We start from the raw sequence: 16,696 nt of genomic DNA, 5'->3' as shown, positions 1-16,696 counted from the left end.
AACCCAGAAGTTTCTCCCTATACTACTTTAGTTCACTTTTACAGAAAGCTAGAGAGAGAAACCAGGATATTAATTCCAAGTTTATTAAAATATCTTATTGAAAATAAATATGGTTAATAACACTGTTGATCAGGCAACTGAGTCCTCTGGTTGTCGGACCTGTGCCAAGTTCCACTGCGAGTGGTCAAGGTGAGGAAGGCAGAACAGAAGTGCTGAGGCCTAGGGCGCCTGAGTATCTCAGTGGGTTAAGCATCCAACTCCTGATTTCGGCTCAGGTCATGATCTCAAGATAGTGAGATCCAGCCCCGCATCAGGCTACATGCTTAGCATGGAGCCTACTTAAGATTCTCTCTCTCCCTCTGCCCCTCCCCTGCAACTCGAGCATATGTGCTCTCTCTCTCTCTCTCTCTCTCAAAAAAAAAAAAAAAATGCTGAGGCCCTCTTAAAGCAGTCCTACATGTTAAGGATGACACTACTCTCAAAAATGTAAATTTAAAAGCTAAAAGAACAAGACTTTATTTTTCATATACAAAATAATAACAATACATTTGAAAAGAAATTTTTGTTTTCACCCGATATAGTGGAATACTTGCCTGGTTTTATAGTGTCTCTCCCAGCAAGGTACAAGCTTATGCCTATCTAGGAAGAGAGCCTTCTCCAATCATAGAAGCATTCAGGATTGTTTCTCATATTTATTTTCAACTTCCGTGTGGCTTCTAAACTAGATTTCTCTTTTACGGCCCCATTTCCTCCTATTTAATGGTCTTTGCTGAGGTCACAGTCTTGAATTTGTGACCCCATCATTATTTTTGTAACTACAAACTATGTTGTTAATAATACCTGATTAGGATGTCCCTGCTAGCAGTCATCAAAGAGCAAAAATCTTTTTCAATTATATTTACCCACAGTGAAGTCAAAGGCAGCATGAGTAATTACTAACAAAATCCACAAACCAATATGTACTCTCTTTTCTAACTATTATGAATGTGCCTCCTTAGTTTTCCTCTCGGTGTGGTTTGTTGATGGGTACTATTCATGCAGTAGGCCCTCAATGTAACAGCCCTGTTTGGTTATAGGACAGAATTTAGGATGAGGCATGTGTACCTTGGAGACTGCCCAAAAGGTTGAGTTACTTATTTGCCAGCAAACCCCTTATTAAAATATAGTCTCACCCTGCGAGGTGGCGTCTTGGCATGAACTGCATGGATAACGTGACACAGAAGTCACAGCGTATAGTGAATTTGGGGTGATACTTTTTGTTTTGCAGAAAATTAATGAGTTAATCACTGTAGTAGAATATATTTTATAGCCATAGTTAAACTCCCCATAGATCTATTTAATTGTCTCACATAACTCTTTTACCAACCCTTTCTAATTTATAAAAACTACAATATCCAAAGGTGGTTGGTATTTGTGGTTGCTGTTTGTTTTCTGTTGGTATCTACCAGACTTGGCTAAAATTCAGGTAACCCAACAGCTTTGCTGTTTCCAGCTTGCTGTGGTCAACGCTGTGGAAATTATTGCTGAGATAAATATACCTCTGTGGAGAACATAATGAGCACTGGCTGGATTGCCCTGGGCTTTCATCAAACACTGGCCAGAAAGCAATATGAATGTGGGAACACATCACCCAGATTGTTCTCCCATCTTAGCAATAAGGACTGAAGATGCAATTATGAATCATGACTTAGGAGTTGAATTCAGGTCGGCCAAAGCTTGTTAATTCTTCCTCCTCTTAACCACAACCTGTATCCTTTCCTTCTTTGGAACACCACCTTCCCCACTGTCTGGGAGAGATTCAATAGCAGAGGAGAGGAATGAGACATCCAGGAAGACAGACTCAAGCGACATCACATGTTTGCTAGTAAGCTATGGATAAGGAACCCAAGTCATCCTTCTTGAGCATGACAAAGCCTTGTCTTGATTTTTACTGTATTTTTTATTCATGGGTCAGTCTTTCAAATCTGAGAACTTACACTAGGTAGTCTCATCTCTTCTGCAAATTGGCAAGCCACAATGCCTAAGTCTCAAAAGATTAAGTTGCAAATGCTAGCAGGGATTTTTCAATACAATTTGCTGTCTTTTCAAAATCAGTCAAGTAAATCAAAAATTCCTCCACATATCCCCAAACTTCACTACTACCAGGAGATTAATGAAGCTATTGCTCATCTCTGAGGTGGAGGGATCCAAGGACACAGTCACTTGCTGTAATCACTTCAGGAAGGAAAAAAAAAAGAAAGAAAGAAACCTTCTTTGAGAGCTGATGGAATGTCTTGAGTTTTAGGAAGAACTCCAGAAGATGATAACAGGTACTTTAGTGGAAGAGATTAAATTGATTAATGAGGGTGCCTGGGTGGCTCAGTTGGTTAAGCGACTGCCTTCAGCTCGGGTCGTGATCCTGGAGTCCCGGGATCGAGTCCCACATCGGGCTCCCTGCTCGGCGGGGAGTCTGCTTCTCCCTCTGACCCTCTTCCCTCTCGTGCTCTCTATCTCTCATTCTCTCTCTCAAGTAAATAAATAAAATCTTTAAAAAAAAAATAAATTGATTAATGAAATTGATTTTAAAATCCATTCATGTAGAGAAAAGGGATCAAGGATCCTTGATCCAAGGATCAAGAAGAACTAATTTTAATGAACTCAGTTCTTAAATTATCTTTTTATTTTAAATTTAACATCTGTGAGGCCAGGAGATTCTGTAGAACCCAAGGAGCAGGGAAGAATGCACCTGGAGAAGAGAGATTTACATTCTCATTGGAAAATTCTCATTTATGAGTGGGGCAAAGGATTCAAATCATAAACCTTAAGTGCCAGATAACCGGATTTATTGAAAGAAGTGGACTAAGTATCTGTAACTTTGTTGTTTTTCTCGCTACCACTTCAAATTCGTGCTCTGGGCAAGTTCTGGGGCAGCCTCTGTAACCTTTATTACTCCTTATAAGAATGAGAACAGTCTTGTTGGTAGCATCAAAACTCAGTAAAAACAGATTTGTATGCAGTTGGTGGCTATAAAAGCTCAGATTTGTATGCACTTGATGTGTGAGGGCTTCCCCATTGGGCTTGCAGCCAGAGGCCGGCTCCTCCAGGGTCAACCAGCTCTGCCTCAGACGCCCTGCTGAGCGCAGGGGGAGCTGCCGGGGTGGGGTGGGGGAGGGGCACAGCCTGTGGTGGTGGGAGTTGGTGCAGCTGCGGCTGACAGCACACCTTTGTGTAATGACGTGTAGCAGCTTTCTCTTCTGGGGCCCTAGTGTAGTTTCCATGGAGCCTTAGGCCGGGAGCATCTCCCTGCAGTTCTTCCCACACACGCTTCACCACCTGTGCTGGCCCCTCCATTCTGGCTGACCCCCAGCCCTACTCTGTATTGCCCTCCCCCCCCCACCCCCATGCGCACGGGCCTCCCACTTCCCCCAGTCCCCGGGGTTCTGATCTCTGTGCAGTCCTTTGTCTTTCTGGGCATAATTCCTTTCAAGATGGCTGACAGGCGGCTCACTCGTGGAGTCTATCTGGCCTTCCAGGAACATAGTCCTTGGCCCCACCCTGAGCAGAAGGGCAGCTCTTTCCCTTGAGGTTCTCTGTGTCCCTCTGTCTCCTTCTCTCCCCCCCCCACCTCTGTTCTGTCACCAGGCAAACTTGTCCCTCACTAAATTCCAGGGGACACTTGTAAGCTTCTCAGTGGTTCTTAGGCACTCAGCATTTGACTTCAGATAGGAGAGCACGCCCTTCCCTTTCTCCCTGACAGTTCCCTCCAAATGACTTATTTTCCTTTCATTGGCTTCGTCATTTTTTGATGGACCCTCATAGTGGATGCAGCATCCCACTTCAGGGTGTGCACATATTAGCATCCTCTGAATTATCTGCCTGGGGGACCTCTGCTGAAACTCTAAGACAGAGGGGGAATCCCATTTTAATGTCTTCAAATAATTAAAGTGAGTTTCAGGTGTTTCTTTTGATTATTCTCTTCAAGCTTGTCTTTTATCGCTTGTTACTTCCTTTGACCTGGTCAGTCTGGATCTCCCAGAGAGAGTTCTGAGGAGGACCACCAATATTAGTTGTGGTTTGTTGGAGCTCTTCCCAGAGACTCTGGGCAGCGAGGGAAGGAGCCACAGACAGTAGGGGTGCCTGGCCCCAGCTCTTGTCCAGTCCCACCTGCCGGGGGGCAGAAGGCAGACCTTCTGTCTGGCAGGACCCTTTCTTCCGCCCACTGAAGCACAGCGTAAAGACGTTTGGAGACAAATGCTTCAATGAGCAGTAAACACTGATTTCTGGCTATGTAAATTTTTCATTGTACAGTTTTTGTGGCCATTAGAGGAAATGAGATGAAGATTTATAACCAAATTATTCTCTTTTTAATAACTGAATATAAAAACAGAAATTGTGATTTTTCCCTATGTGCTGTGTGGAACTCCACCTTTCTTGATTTGCTCTCTATCCAGAAGATGACAGCAGATGTTAAAATGTAAAAGAAATTTTAAAACGAAACAGAACTGGCAAGACAGCTCATGAATAATTAAGTCCAGCTAGAAGACCTCGTAGGAAATGATTTACTTGTTCTTAGAATCTGTACGCTAGTGAGTAACAAAGAACACACTTGCTGTATGAGCTCCCAGGCATTCAGCTTCTCACAGAAAGGATGCTCAAGGAGAAGAGAGAGGCAAAAAAAAGAAAAATCCCACACTCTTCTTTTGCTCAAAAAGATCTAGTTCTATCCCACAATTTCAGCATGTCAGCAACACAATCTGCTATGTTGCAGTTGAATTGGGAACTTCTCAACCAATAATTTCAAGGCTTAGTCATTATTTCCTGAAGGTTCACTAAATTAGTAACATTGAAGGCTAATGACTCAATTTTGTTTTAATGTTATTGTTCATATTCTTAATACACGTATATCATGCCCCATTATGTAACATTTAATGTAGGACCATTCAGAAGGGACTATTGTTCTAATTCTATATCATTGTTTAGTACTTTAAAATGGGAAAGTGGGGGGTTTCATATGATTTCTATAATTCATTTTAAAACAGCATTTTGTTAAAATGCTGTTTGGATAAAGAATTTGTATTGGGTAGGGAAGAAAAACAAACCTTAATGTCTCCCACTTGGAGAGAGTTTTATTTTCCGGTTTCATAATTAGGCCACTTCCGCAATCACAGTTACTCAGCCAACACTGAGCCTCTCTTGTAAGGTTGCCCTACCAGAACATTCGAGCGAAAGTAGGTGAGGCCTGGTGGAGAGTCTTACTGTGAGAGCTTTGCTAGGTCATAACCCTTTCACCACATACCTCGTCCCCCCGCACCCACATGCCCACTCCAGCCCCCTCCATCAGCGGTTCCTAACGATCCTTACTCCAAAACAGAACTGGGACCTGTCCATTGTTTTCTGTCTTGTCCATCATCACATTGGTTCAGACTATCCTCATCTCCCACTGTGACTAGTTTGGTGTCAGGTGCCTCCAAATACCAGCTAATTGGTCCGCGGCTCTGTTAACATAGAGCAGTGAGAAGAATCCTGCATTTCTTCTCCTTAAAAGTCTTTCCAAAGACTTTATCCTGCCTGGAATACAATCTCCTCTTCTTGCCATGGCTCACAGACCCTACCCGATCTCACACCGCACCCTCCCACCTCCTCTCCTGCCCCTTGGGCTCTCCACCCAAGCTCTTTCCTGCCTCGGGGCCTTGGCACATAGTGTTCCTCTCTGCCTGGAATGCTCCTCTTCCAGATTTTAGACTCCTTAGCGCCTCTTTATCCCACAGGGTTAGCTCATGTCTCCTCCTCAGAGAGGCCTTCCTGCACTCCAGTCCAGGAGCCACCCTCTTTCTGGAGTTATTCCACATTGCCCTCTTTGTTCCTTCCTCGATATCTCCCCATCAGTAATTATGACTGTTTTTCTAGTTGGATGCCTGCTCTGTGACTCCAGGGACACTGTAGTCTTTGTTCATTGCCGAGTCTTCTGTGCGGAGAACAGCACGTCATATGGGTTCAGTAACTCGTCGTTCAGCAGAGGGAGGAGGGGGGTGAGAGTGTTGAGAGCAGATGCTATGTGTATGTTTTGATTTTTCCTGTGGGAGGTGAGTGTTGACCCTGCAAGGCTACATATCTTTTCGTGTTTTAATTACTTAAAACCCTGGTCATATTTCCTCATCGGATTAATGTGGTTGCTGTTGATTTACAAAAGCTCTATTTCTTGTTACAAACCTGGGAGAATGTGAAGTGTCATTTTGAAATGCTTCACTGTCGTCCTCTCTTCCTTGCAAGGGGAGCTTTGGGGTGTTACTATACCCGTAACCAAACCTATATATGTGAGGCTGAAATTCAGCCAGAATGCTTAATTCACATATTGAAAGACTTTAGTACCCTGGAAATCGGTGCCTGCCATTCCTGTGAACCCCCAGGTGTCTTTCCCCCTTCCTGGGAGGTCTCTTTGCAGGCACTGCTGGAGTGGACCAGAGTGTCGGGTCTGGATGGCAGCAGGGTGGTGGTGCCCCTGGGAAAGGCACCAAAGGCCCTGGCGCCCCAGTGAGCAGACACTTGATGCCCATTTGGCTTCCTTAAGGCAATGGCCACATGCTGATGCTTCTTCAGAGTCGCCCTCGTATGGCTGCTTTGGGGAACTGCAGCCTCTGCAGTGTATCACTTCAAATAATAGCACCTGGCATATATACTGTTTGTGTTTAATATGCTGGTATTTCTTCATCTTTTGCCTGCCTCTGAAGGTTACAATTTCCTATTTCCCCCAGAGAGTTATGCCATGTTTTCTTCAATTAATATGTGAGTAATGTCCCTCAAGTAAAAAGACTTGAAGTCCTCATGCTGTACTTTCAGTATGATCTGTTTGGAGAATAGTATCATCATCACTGTTACTCTTTTAAGTACTCTAGTAATAATGTCTGCAATAATGATTTGTCTGCTAGAGTAAGGAAAAACATGATTTTTAAAGTCTAGTGATATTTCTGTATAAGTTAACTTTTAAGAACTTAGCTGACACGGGTCGATGGAGGATCCTGCACTGACCATTCTCTCTACTGCTTTATTGCGTACTTTCGGATGTTTGCTGTACTGAACCCAAATTCTCGCGCTTCCCAACAAAACAATTTAGGGGCGGGGGGCCTTATCTTGAATTTTTTACGTACTTGGGCTGGGATTTCTTTTTTTAACCTCTCTCTTCCTGGTCTCTCCAAATGTTACAGAGTGCGTTTCCTGATGGGTGGACGTCATGGAGAATTTAAGTTCCTGCCTCCCTCTGGCTATGCCCCTTGCTATGAAGCCTTACTTCCAAAAGAAAAGATGAGATTGGAGCCTGTGAAAGAATATAAACGTGACGCTGAAGGCATTAGAGATCTGCTGGGTACCACCCAGTCCCTCTCCCAAGCCTCTTTCATCCCTTGCCCCATAGACACTAGTCAGGTAGGTTCCTGCTACCAGCAGGGGTAGATGAAGTGATAGGGCTAAATCCTTCTCTGTTGTCTCTGAACCATTCCTGTCGTCCATTCTGTATTATTGTCCTGTCATGCGAACAACTGTCGTTCTTCGTGTTTCCACCATAAGCGTAGATTGAGCTCTTTAAGGATTTCTCAGAGAACAAGTGATCACTTGCTACAGGCAAGGCTCTGTGAGGTGCAGGCACAGATACGCAGTACTCTCTGGGAACTTGCTACCACACTGAAGAGGTAAAAAGCAAATGTATTATTTTTTTTCAATCTGAGTGTAATGCAAAATGAACTGTAGCACAAATAAGTGCTGGAGACACCTGTTAGGCTAGAATATTTCTAGAAGTCTAGTTAGGATAGGCTTCAACCAGAGCCTTTAATAAGCCAAAATGAGGAGGGGCATCCAGGGCTGAAGTAACAGGAATAGGGTAAGTAAGGGTCTAGAAGTAGAAACACAAAGTACGGACAGGTGGATAACCACCCTCTGATCCAGCAATCTCACTACTAGGTATTTACCCAAAGAATACAGATATACTAATTCAAAGGAATACACACATCCCAATGTTTATAGCATCATTATCTACAATAGCCAAATTATGGAAACAGCCCAAGTGTCCATCGATTGATGAATAAAGAAGAGGTGGTGTGTGTGTGTGTGTGTGTGTGTGTGTGTAATGGGATATTATTCAGCCCTAAAGAAGAATGAAATCTTGCCATTTGCAACAACATGGATGGAGCTAGAGTGTATTATGCTAAGCAAACTAAATCAGAGAATGATAAATACTATATGATCTCACTCATATGTGGAATTTAAGAAACAAAACAAATAAGCAAAGGGGAAAAAAGGAGAGGCAAACCGGGAAACAGACTCTTAACTGTAGAGAACAAACCCATGGTGACCAGAAGGGAGCTGGGTGGGGGAGGGGGGAAACAGGTGATGGGGATGAAGAGCACACTTACCGTGATGAGCACTGAGCCATGTACAGAATTGTTGAATCACTATATTGTACACCTGAAACTGATATAACACGGTGTGTTAACTAACTGGGATTTAAACAAAAACTTTTTAAAAAGTAGGGGCAGATGATAATAAATATTCTGCTATGGCTGGTTGCTCAGAGGAGAGGGAGAGTGTAGGAGGAGAGCTGGAAACGAAACTGAAAGAAATGGGGTAGTACGTCGGAGGGGAAAGTGCCGATAAAGGGACATTTCGTTCCCTTTCCAAGGTGTCTGTTTTGGAAGAGACACACTCACATGCTTATGACAAGGGGCATAAATAACAGTTTCCAGTATTTCCTCCACACCAGTGCTGTTCAAGTCACTATTCTAAACATTAGAGAAAATCACTGACAAGGAGACTTGTCTCTGAAGCACATCGGGTTAATGGTTTGTAGGAATATAGCTCTCTTGACCTATAGAAAGTCTCCAGCATGTTACTTCCCCATAACATTCGCGTGACCCTGTTACATTCAGCTATTCGTGCATGTTCCTGAATTTGCTTCGTACCTTCCACAGCTCATTATGGTGAACTCGCTTAGAACGGAAAGAGCAGCATTTCCCTGCCTGCCTCACAGAGCCTGGTGTAGCACCTTGAAAGTAGTTGGCATTAAGAAGGTTGACAGGAAACTGGGGAGGAGTGGGCGAGCCAGAGATGGTCCTGGGAATTGGATCCTCCGGTTCCAGGGCACCCTCCACATGAAGCTTGAGGGCCGGAGAACTAAGTTAGCTTTCGCACGGACACAAGGCCACCAGCACGCAAGTGAGGGGAGAGGGGAGAACGTGAGCATGATACCTGCTTCTTCGCACCAGTCCTCGCTGAATCATCAGAAACAAGTGTTAAGAAAGGCCCTGCTGGAAGAAGTGGGCCTCAGAAGAATGAGGGGAAATTTGATGAGGGAGGAAAAGGGGGCTTGAGCAAAGAGTGGGAAGAGCGTCTGCACATGCAGAACTAGATTGGAAAATCGAAGATTACAGATAAATCAGCAAGCCAGGTCCAGACCCGTAGTTGAATCCGTATGGCCCCTGGAACTAGGGAGATGTTCCCAGGGAATCAAATAATAGGCAAGTTCTTGTCGGAAAAGTGCAATTTATTATCTTGAATGAGGCCTTATAATTTTTTAGGATCTACCATTCTGTGAAATTATTGTCAAAGGAGAAGTTACGTATGTAGAGAGTCAACTCCATCCTCCCTGGGGCACAGTAACCAGTTTGCAGGCGAAGTAGTGCTGACTGGAGCCCTGTCCTAGGTACTGCCAGTACCCAGGGCTTGAAGTGCCCCAGCCCCTGGCTGAGCACTGGGAAGAAGGAGCCCAGCTTCGGGCAGCCCAGCCCCAGACACCATAAGGCCGTTCGCAAGCCAGTGTTACTCTGCCCCAGGTGGTCACCAGTTGAGGTCACTGAAATTATGATTTGGGGTTCCTTGTGGCGGCCTTTTTCCACATTTTCTCCTTTTTTTGAAGCATGTGGTTCCTCCCACATGCAAATCCCCTTTCATTCTGTGATCACCTAAGGAGCACTTAGTTTAAAAATTATCTTGGTTTACCAATAAAACCCAAATATAGTTGTAATTTCTTCGCTAATAATTTTCCCCATTTTGCTCTTTATTGAAATATCATGCCATTTATTAACTTTGACTCTTTGATGATTAGATTAAGTTGATTTTTTTAAATGTCTTTCATTGAAAGGCAGATAGTGATTATACACATAGGTTAAATATGTTATTGCTGTTTTCCTCCATGATCTCCTTACATACGTCACTGACTTGATACACATTCTTTTACTAAAAAAATTTTTTCTCCCAGAGCTACCCCCTCAAGAAGAAAAAAAAAAAATCAGGATTTTTGTATTAGTGGAAACACTAATAACCTTTGTAATAGAGTGAGGATTGCAAGGGACCAGGCAGGTGATGCAGAAATGAAGTAGGTCAAGTGCACAGGCCCTCCGGCTGATAATTGCTAGGCAAAAGTGTGAGTCCAATGTTAGTGATCTTCCAAGGGATCAAAACAAACTAGAAATCTGGATTTTTATATGAAATCTCCCATTTCTTTTTATTTTATGTTTTTTATTATGTTATGTCACCATATAATACATCACTAGTTTTTGATGTAGTGATCCACGATTCATTGTTTTCATATGACACCCAGTGCTCCATGCAATACGTGCCCTCCTTAATACCCATCACCGGGCTAACCCATCCCCCACCCCCCTTCCCCTCTAAAACCCTCAGTTTGTTTCTCAGAGTCCATAGTCTGTCATGGTTCATCTCTCCTTCCAATCCCCCCCCCCTTCATTTTTCCCTTCCTTCTCCTAATGTCCTCCATGCTCTTCCTTATGTTCCACAAATAAGTGAAACCATATGATGATTGACTTTCTCTGCTTGACTTATTTCACGTAGCATAATCTCCTCCAGTCCCATCCATGTCGATGTACAAGTTGGGTAGTCATCCTTTCTGATGGCTGAGTAATATTCCATTGTATATATGGACCACATCTTTATCCATTCATCTCCCGTTTCTTAAAAGTTGCCAAGGGATAAACATGAGAATAATAATAATAATAATAATAATTGCAGTCACAGTAGTAGTAAATTTTTAAAAATCGGAGGAAGGAAAGGAGGGTCCCCTCCTTGGGCCCCCAGGGTGTGACCTCTATGGAGAGATACAAGCAAAGTGCCAGGAAAACTCAGAGAAACTCTCCCTGGAGGTAATTGGGGAAGACTTCCCAAAGGGAAGTTGAGCTAAATTTGAGCTAAATTGAGAAGGATGGCTACTGAGGGTGTTTGGATTAAAACCAGAGCTGGACAGCAGTTAAAGCAGTGAAAACAGATCTTACGTAGGAGCTAAGTAAATAGGGGAAAAGGAACTCCGGTGTAGAGCCAGGCTTGGGTCTGAGTACGATAAGAACAAGTAGGGATTTAGAGCCAAGGAGAGCAAGTTGGGGAGGTGGGGAGAGTCAGTGCAAGGGAAATTACTAAGAGAAGCCTCAGGGGTTAGGATGGATTCTTGCTAAATTGATCTCACAGGATTCTATCTGAAGGCAGGACACAGTGATCTGATATCACCTGGGGGATGGTAGGGGGGCGGAACTTGATCAGACACAGAGGTAGGGGGACGGGTGATCAGCTATCAAGGGAGGTGGATTCTCGCCAAACTGATTTAGCAGGATCCTTTCTACAACTGGGGTCTTAAGAACAAGGCCCAAGGACAGAGCCTAGCTGGAAAACTAGGGTTCTAGAGGTTCCCGTCTAGAGCCTGGTCTAGGAGAGTGTCCTTGTGTGTGTCCTTGTCATCTGCTATGTGGCATAGAGGGGTGTGCGTGTGTGTGTGTGTGTGTGTGTACATACATATGTGTGTTGGGGGGGATTAATAAGGGCAAAGTTTGCAAGTGCAAGGACACAGAACTGTGCAACAGTGTGACCTTTGGTGAGAATTTCAAGAAGTTTGGCGGGAATGTGTTTGGGAGGACCACAGTGGAAGAACTGAAGGAGGACACTGTGTCCTTGGTTAACACATCTAGTTTGTGGCTTAGGAGTTCAAGGAACACTTGGAGACACCCAGGAGGTGAGTGCTGTGATGTGGTTTTGTTGTTGTAGGCTCATCACTCTGGCCACAGTGTGGAGGGTAGATCGGTGGGCAGTTGAGGAGACCAACTGTGAGTCTCTTCCAATAGTCCAAGGAGAAAAGGTTTAGTAGATGAGAGGAGGGGGGCCTTCAGAAAGATGCTTCAAAAATGAACATGATCAATTGTGTGACTGATTTGATGGCGGTGCCGGAGAGGGCAAGTCATGCCGAGAGGGAAGACACTAGGATTGATTTCCAGGCTTGAAGCAATGGTGGGCCATTCAACGAAAAGAGAGAAGAAAAACAGGAAGAGAAAAGGTCTTGAAGGAAAGACATGAATTTGGTTTTGAATAGCATGTTGGGTTTGCTTTGGTGGGAAAATCTTGTGGACAGTTGGAACTGTAGGTCTGAACCTCGGGAGAGACCATGGCTGGAGACATACAGACTTGAGAGTGACCATCTATGGCTAGGTGAGATCTTCCAAGGAGAGAGCATGGACAGAGGGGAGGGGAGGCCCAGGGAAGCATTCACATGGGAAGAACATAGAACACAAATATCTACAAGGAAGACTGAGAAAGGATGGGCAAAGAGGAAGCCCAGAGAGGAAGGAATCTCTGGAAGCATCTGGGTTAAACAGGGTGAGTTGCAACAGTATAGTTCTTCTGGGGAAAAAGGAACCTCTGGGAGCAGCCTCTGCTGGGGGACGTGTAGTGAATTCAACTGTGGCACGTTATCCACATACATTTTTATGATGGATTTCAATATGGTTAGTTCTTGTACTGTTGACTTCACACTTGTTCCTTTTCCTTTTAGGTCATTTTGCCCCCTCACCTAGAAAAGATCCGAGACAGACTGGCTGAAAACATTCACGAGCTTTGGGGAATGAATAAAATAGAGCTTGGCTGGACTTTTGGCAAGGTCTGTGTTCCAGTGGCCAGGCTGGGGCAGAGGGCTGGATGGCCTTGTTACCTGGGAGGGTTCTTGAAAGACTCGAATGAGGGAGGGAACCACATGAGCCAAAACTCATTCCTTCTTACTGCCCCCTGTGTAGCTGATGCTCTAAGCCTTGCTCAGTTGTCTGTCTGAGTGCGGTCAAGGGTGCTGGGGAGGCCAGCTCTGCACTGACAGAAGTGGGGGTTCGCCTCCCTTCTTACTCGGAAAGGGTTTCCTCTATTAGGGGAATATTGAGCACAGTCATTTCCCAGGACCTCCTTCAGAACTCTCATTATTCCTTTCCCCTTCAGAAAAAGCTGTCCTCTCTGCATGAGAGGCAAAAACAAACAAACAAACAAACAAAAAACCGGCTGATTCATTGTTTTGGATCAGAATTTGTTTGATATGGTTTTCAGATGATCACTAAGATTAACAGACAGACACTCAGAGGAGGTTACAGAATCTCTTGCACTAGAAAGCATTTTTCAAAGAGGATGTAAATTGACTTTGTTCTGTGATTTGTGTAAGGTCATGTATGAAGGCACAAGAATAAGTGAGTTGTGGAGCTTCCTATGACCCTGACACCCTCAAATTACGAATATTCCAGCTTCGTTACTGAAAGGGTCCCTGCACTCTAACACTTACATATTGATAGAGCTACCTTCTACATGATCACCTCTCTGCTGTATGCTTTTATAACACCACAGACCTCTCCTTGGGAGAACTACTCACAATTGCAGTATTATATATATTTTTTATGATTATTTTATTACTGCTCTCTACCCCATTAGACTGTAATCTTTATGGGCCTGGGGCTATCCCAGCTCACCATTGAACTCCTAATGTCTAACTCAGTACCTACCACGTAGGAGACACTTGACAAATGTTTGCTGAATGAATGCATTAATTAATGTCTAGATCTGTACTGTTCAATATTAAGAGTCATGAGCCACAAGCGACTATGGAGCACTTGAAATGAGACTAGTCTGAATTGAAATGTGCTATAATTCTAAAATGCACTGGATTTTGAAGACTTGCTATGAAAAATTAATACAGAATATCTGAAATGATTTCTTAGACTAATGGCTTGTTAAAATGATAATATTTTTAGATATTGGGTTAAATGAAATATATTATTAAGGTGAACTTCACCTGTTTATCTTTGCTCTTCTCATGTGGCTACTCGAAAATTTGAAATTACAAATGTGCTTCACATTTGTGGCTGACTTTATATTTCTGTTGGACAGTGCTGTCTATTGGACAGATTCTGTAGTCCTTTATGTTCTGAAGACTGCTACCGTGCAGGGGGCATTTTGGTTCCATGAATTTGGGACTGGCAGGCACATGGCTACCATGTATAAAATTGTTTCTCTGCGAGAATATGTTCTGAATGCAGACACTTGAATAGAAACAAACCCACAGGATCGTATGTTTTCACTCATGTGGAATATCAGAAACAGCTCAGAGAATCATAGGGGAAGGGAGAGAAAACTGAATGGGAAGAAATCAGAGAGGGAGACAAACCACAAGAGACTCTTGACTCTGGGAAAGAAACTGAGGGTTGCGGAAAGGGAGGTGGGTGGGGGGATGGAATAATTGGGGGTTGGGTATTGAGGGCACGTGATATGAAAAGCACCAGGTGTTATACGCAACTGATGAATCATTGAACACTACGTCTGAAAATAATGATGTACCATATATTGGCTAATTGAATTTAAATAAAAAAATTAAAAATAAATCCACAGAGCACAAACCACTGGCAACTCAGGGACTGTGTGTGTCATCGACTAGAGAGGAGATTGTCTATTTGACTATCAGCAAATAACTGTCTTTGTCTTGCCTGATATGTATTGCCTGGGCCATCTTTCAAAGCATGTCCTTTTCTGTTTTTCCAGGGCAATGCCTGTTGTCAAAACTCATATTTTTCCTTATGTTGTCACCTAGATACGGGACGACAATAAAAGACAGCACCCCTGTCTTGTGGAGTTTTCAAAGCTGCCTGAAACTGAGAAGAATTATAACCTACAAATGTCAACTGAAACCTTAAAGTAAGTGTTTAATTGAATTGAATGTGGACTAAACCGTGAGCAGGTGATTTAATGCCTTATAACCATATTGCGAAGGTATGTCTCTTGCCTTGAAACTTGAAAACATGATGCATTCTGATAAACGAGCGGAAATGGTGATTATTCATGCCACAGGAGGATTTAGCATAGTAAGGAACACATCCACCATTGTTATTGATCAACTCAGATGCAGGTGAGGGTTCTTGCTGCCCTGCATCAAGCAGACCCTTTCCTCTCCCTCTGTTACATTATAGAACCCTCCTGGCCCTGGGGTGCCACATTGCTCATGTGAATCCAGCTGCTGAGGAGGATCTCAAGAAGGTCAAATTGCCCAAAAAGTAAGTGATTTTTTTTTTTTTAATGATCGAAGACTTGCATGCTTCAGTCTGAATTTTTTAACTGGGCGGATGGGAGGCCCATGCACAAAGGCAGGTGATGGCCCCATATGCTTGCTAGCACCCGTTGAGGATGCCTCTTCCAGTTTATCGACTGCACTGTAAATTCGAGGCAGAAGTCTGCCAAAGTACAAGTGTTTCCAGGCTTTCCCTCTTTTTGCTCCTTCGGCGAGAACCTACATTGCTATTGTTAGTTCTAAGCCTGGAGATGTGGCTCTCAGAGGGGTATACAGCCTTTGGCCTGTAAGAACACCAGTTGGCCACAGGGGCTTGAGAGTGATTGGTAGCCACAGCAAAGATTCACTCCTCTGGCATTGGGCCAGCCTGATAAGTCCTTTGTGGAAACGGTTGTCTCTGCCAAGGTTGAATTCAGCCCCTCAATCTGCCCGTGTCCTATTCTCCCTCTCACCTGTACAATCACAGAGAGGCACCCATTCTCACACACTCGGACGCGGGCTCCCTGGCACCTGCACTGGCTCCCTCGCTTGCTCACCCTCCATGCACACACAGGTGTCATAATTACTTCTGAGCCACAGCGGCACCAGCTTTAATCAAATGCCTATCTTCCCCTTCTTCCCTGTGACACTCCCAAGCTGCCAAGTGCCACTCGCAGAGGCAGCTCCAGATGCTGAGAGCGGCACATCTGCGAGGCAGAAGCTGGAGGGGTCACCTGCTGATCAGGCTGCTGGGGTCAGTGCTCAACGGTCAGCCCACGTTGACTCTGCCCAGGATCCGGCATCCCACGAAGGTGGATCACGGGCAGTATTTAATGCCTGTAGCACCCCCTGCATCTTATGCTGCCCGGCAGTTCCTACGTAGACCGAGCCCTGATCTACAAGTCAGCAACATTTGGGTTCTGACTCTGACGTGGGCACTCAGTGGCCCCAGGGCCATGGGTGCCTCCAGATTCCCATTTCCACATAGCTACCATCAACTACTTTCCTGCAAGTCACTCCACAGCGTGCCCTGGCCCTCTCCATTCACACAGTGTATCTACCCGGGCTCATACTCCGACTTTTCCCATCTTCACATGAGCTATCAAATTACCTGCCAAATTACACACATTTGAGGCTGTGTTTCCTGGATTGAACAGCATACCATGAAGGTCACTCCAGCTCACAAATCCTTGGAGGTCGTGATTTTCTTTCTTAAGTCCCAAAGTAAAGGTTTAACTTTCTGAGACTGAGTAATCATTCTCTACTGATTTATAAGAAATCTTTTGGCTCAAGGTCTTGTCCTTGCCAATCTGGTTGTAACCTTTGCTGTTGTGGGAGTTGAAGGGGCTGCACGTAACGCTGCAGCACGCTGAATGTGCCCCTCGT

General features: G+C 44.3%; 1 protein-coding gene across 1 annotated transcript in view; it reads left to right on the top strand.

The window, feature by feature from the left end:
- Positions 1 to 16,696, top strand: part of RYR3 (ryanodine receptor 3) — a 523,406-nt gene that overhangs the window by 305,465 nt on the left and 201,245 nt on the right. Inside the window, exons 20-23 of the mRNA XM_027569112.2 lie at positions 7,182 to 7,398; positions 12,794 to 12,898; positions 14,858 to 14,961; positions 15,234 to 15,317. Of these exons, the coding sequence (XP_027424913.1) occupies positions 7,182 to 7,398; positions 12,794 to 12,898; positions 14,858 to 14,961; positions 15,234 to 15,317 (510 nt within the window). The remainder of the gene's footprint in view (positions 1 to 7,181; positions 7,399 to 12,793; positions 12,899 to 14,857; positions 14,962 to 15,233; positions 15,318 to 16,696) is intronic.

The sequence above is a fragment of the Zalophus californianus genome, chromosome 6 (assembly GCF_009762305.2).
Source record: "Zalophus californianus isolate mZalCal1 chromosome 6, mZalCal1.pri.v2, whole genome shotgun sequence".
NCBI lineage: Eukaryota > Metazoa > Chordata > Mammalia > Carnivora > Otariidae > Zalophus > Zalophus californianus.
The sequence above is the reverse complement of the archived record's forward strand: the minus strand, read 5'-3'. Positions and strand labels throughout refer to the sequence as shown.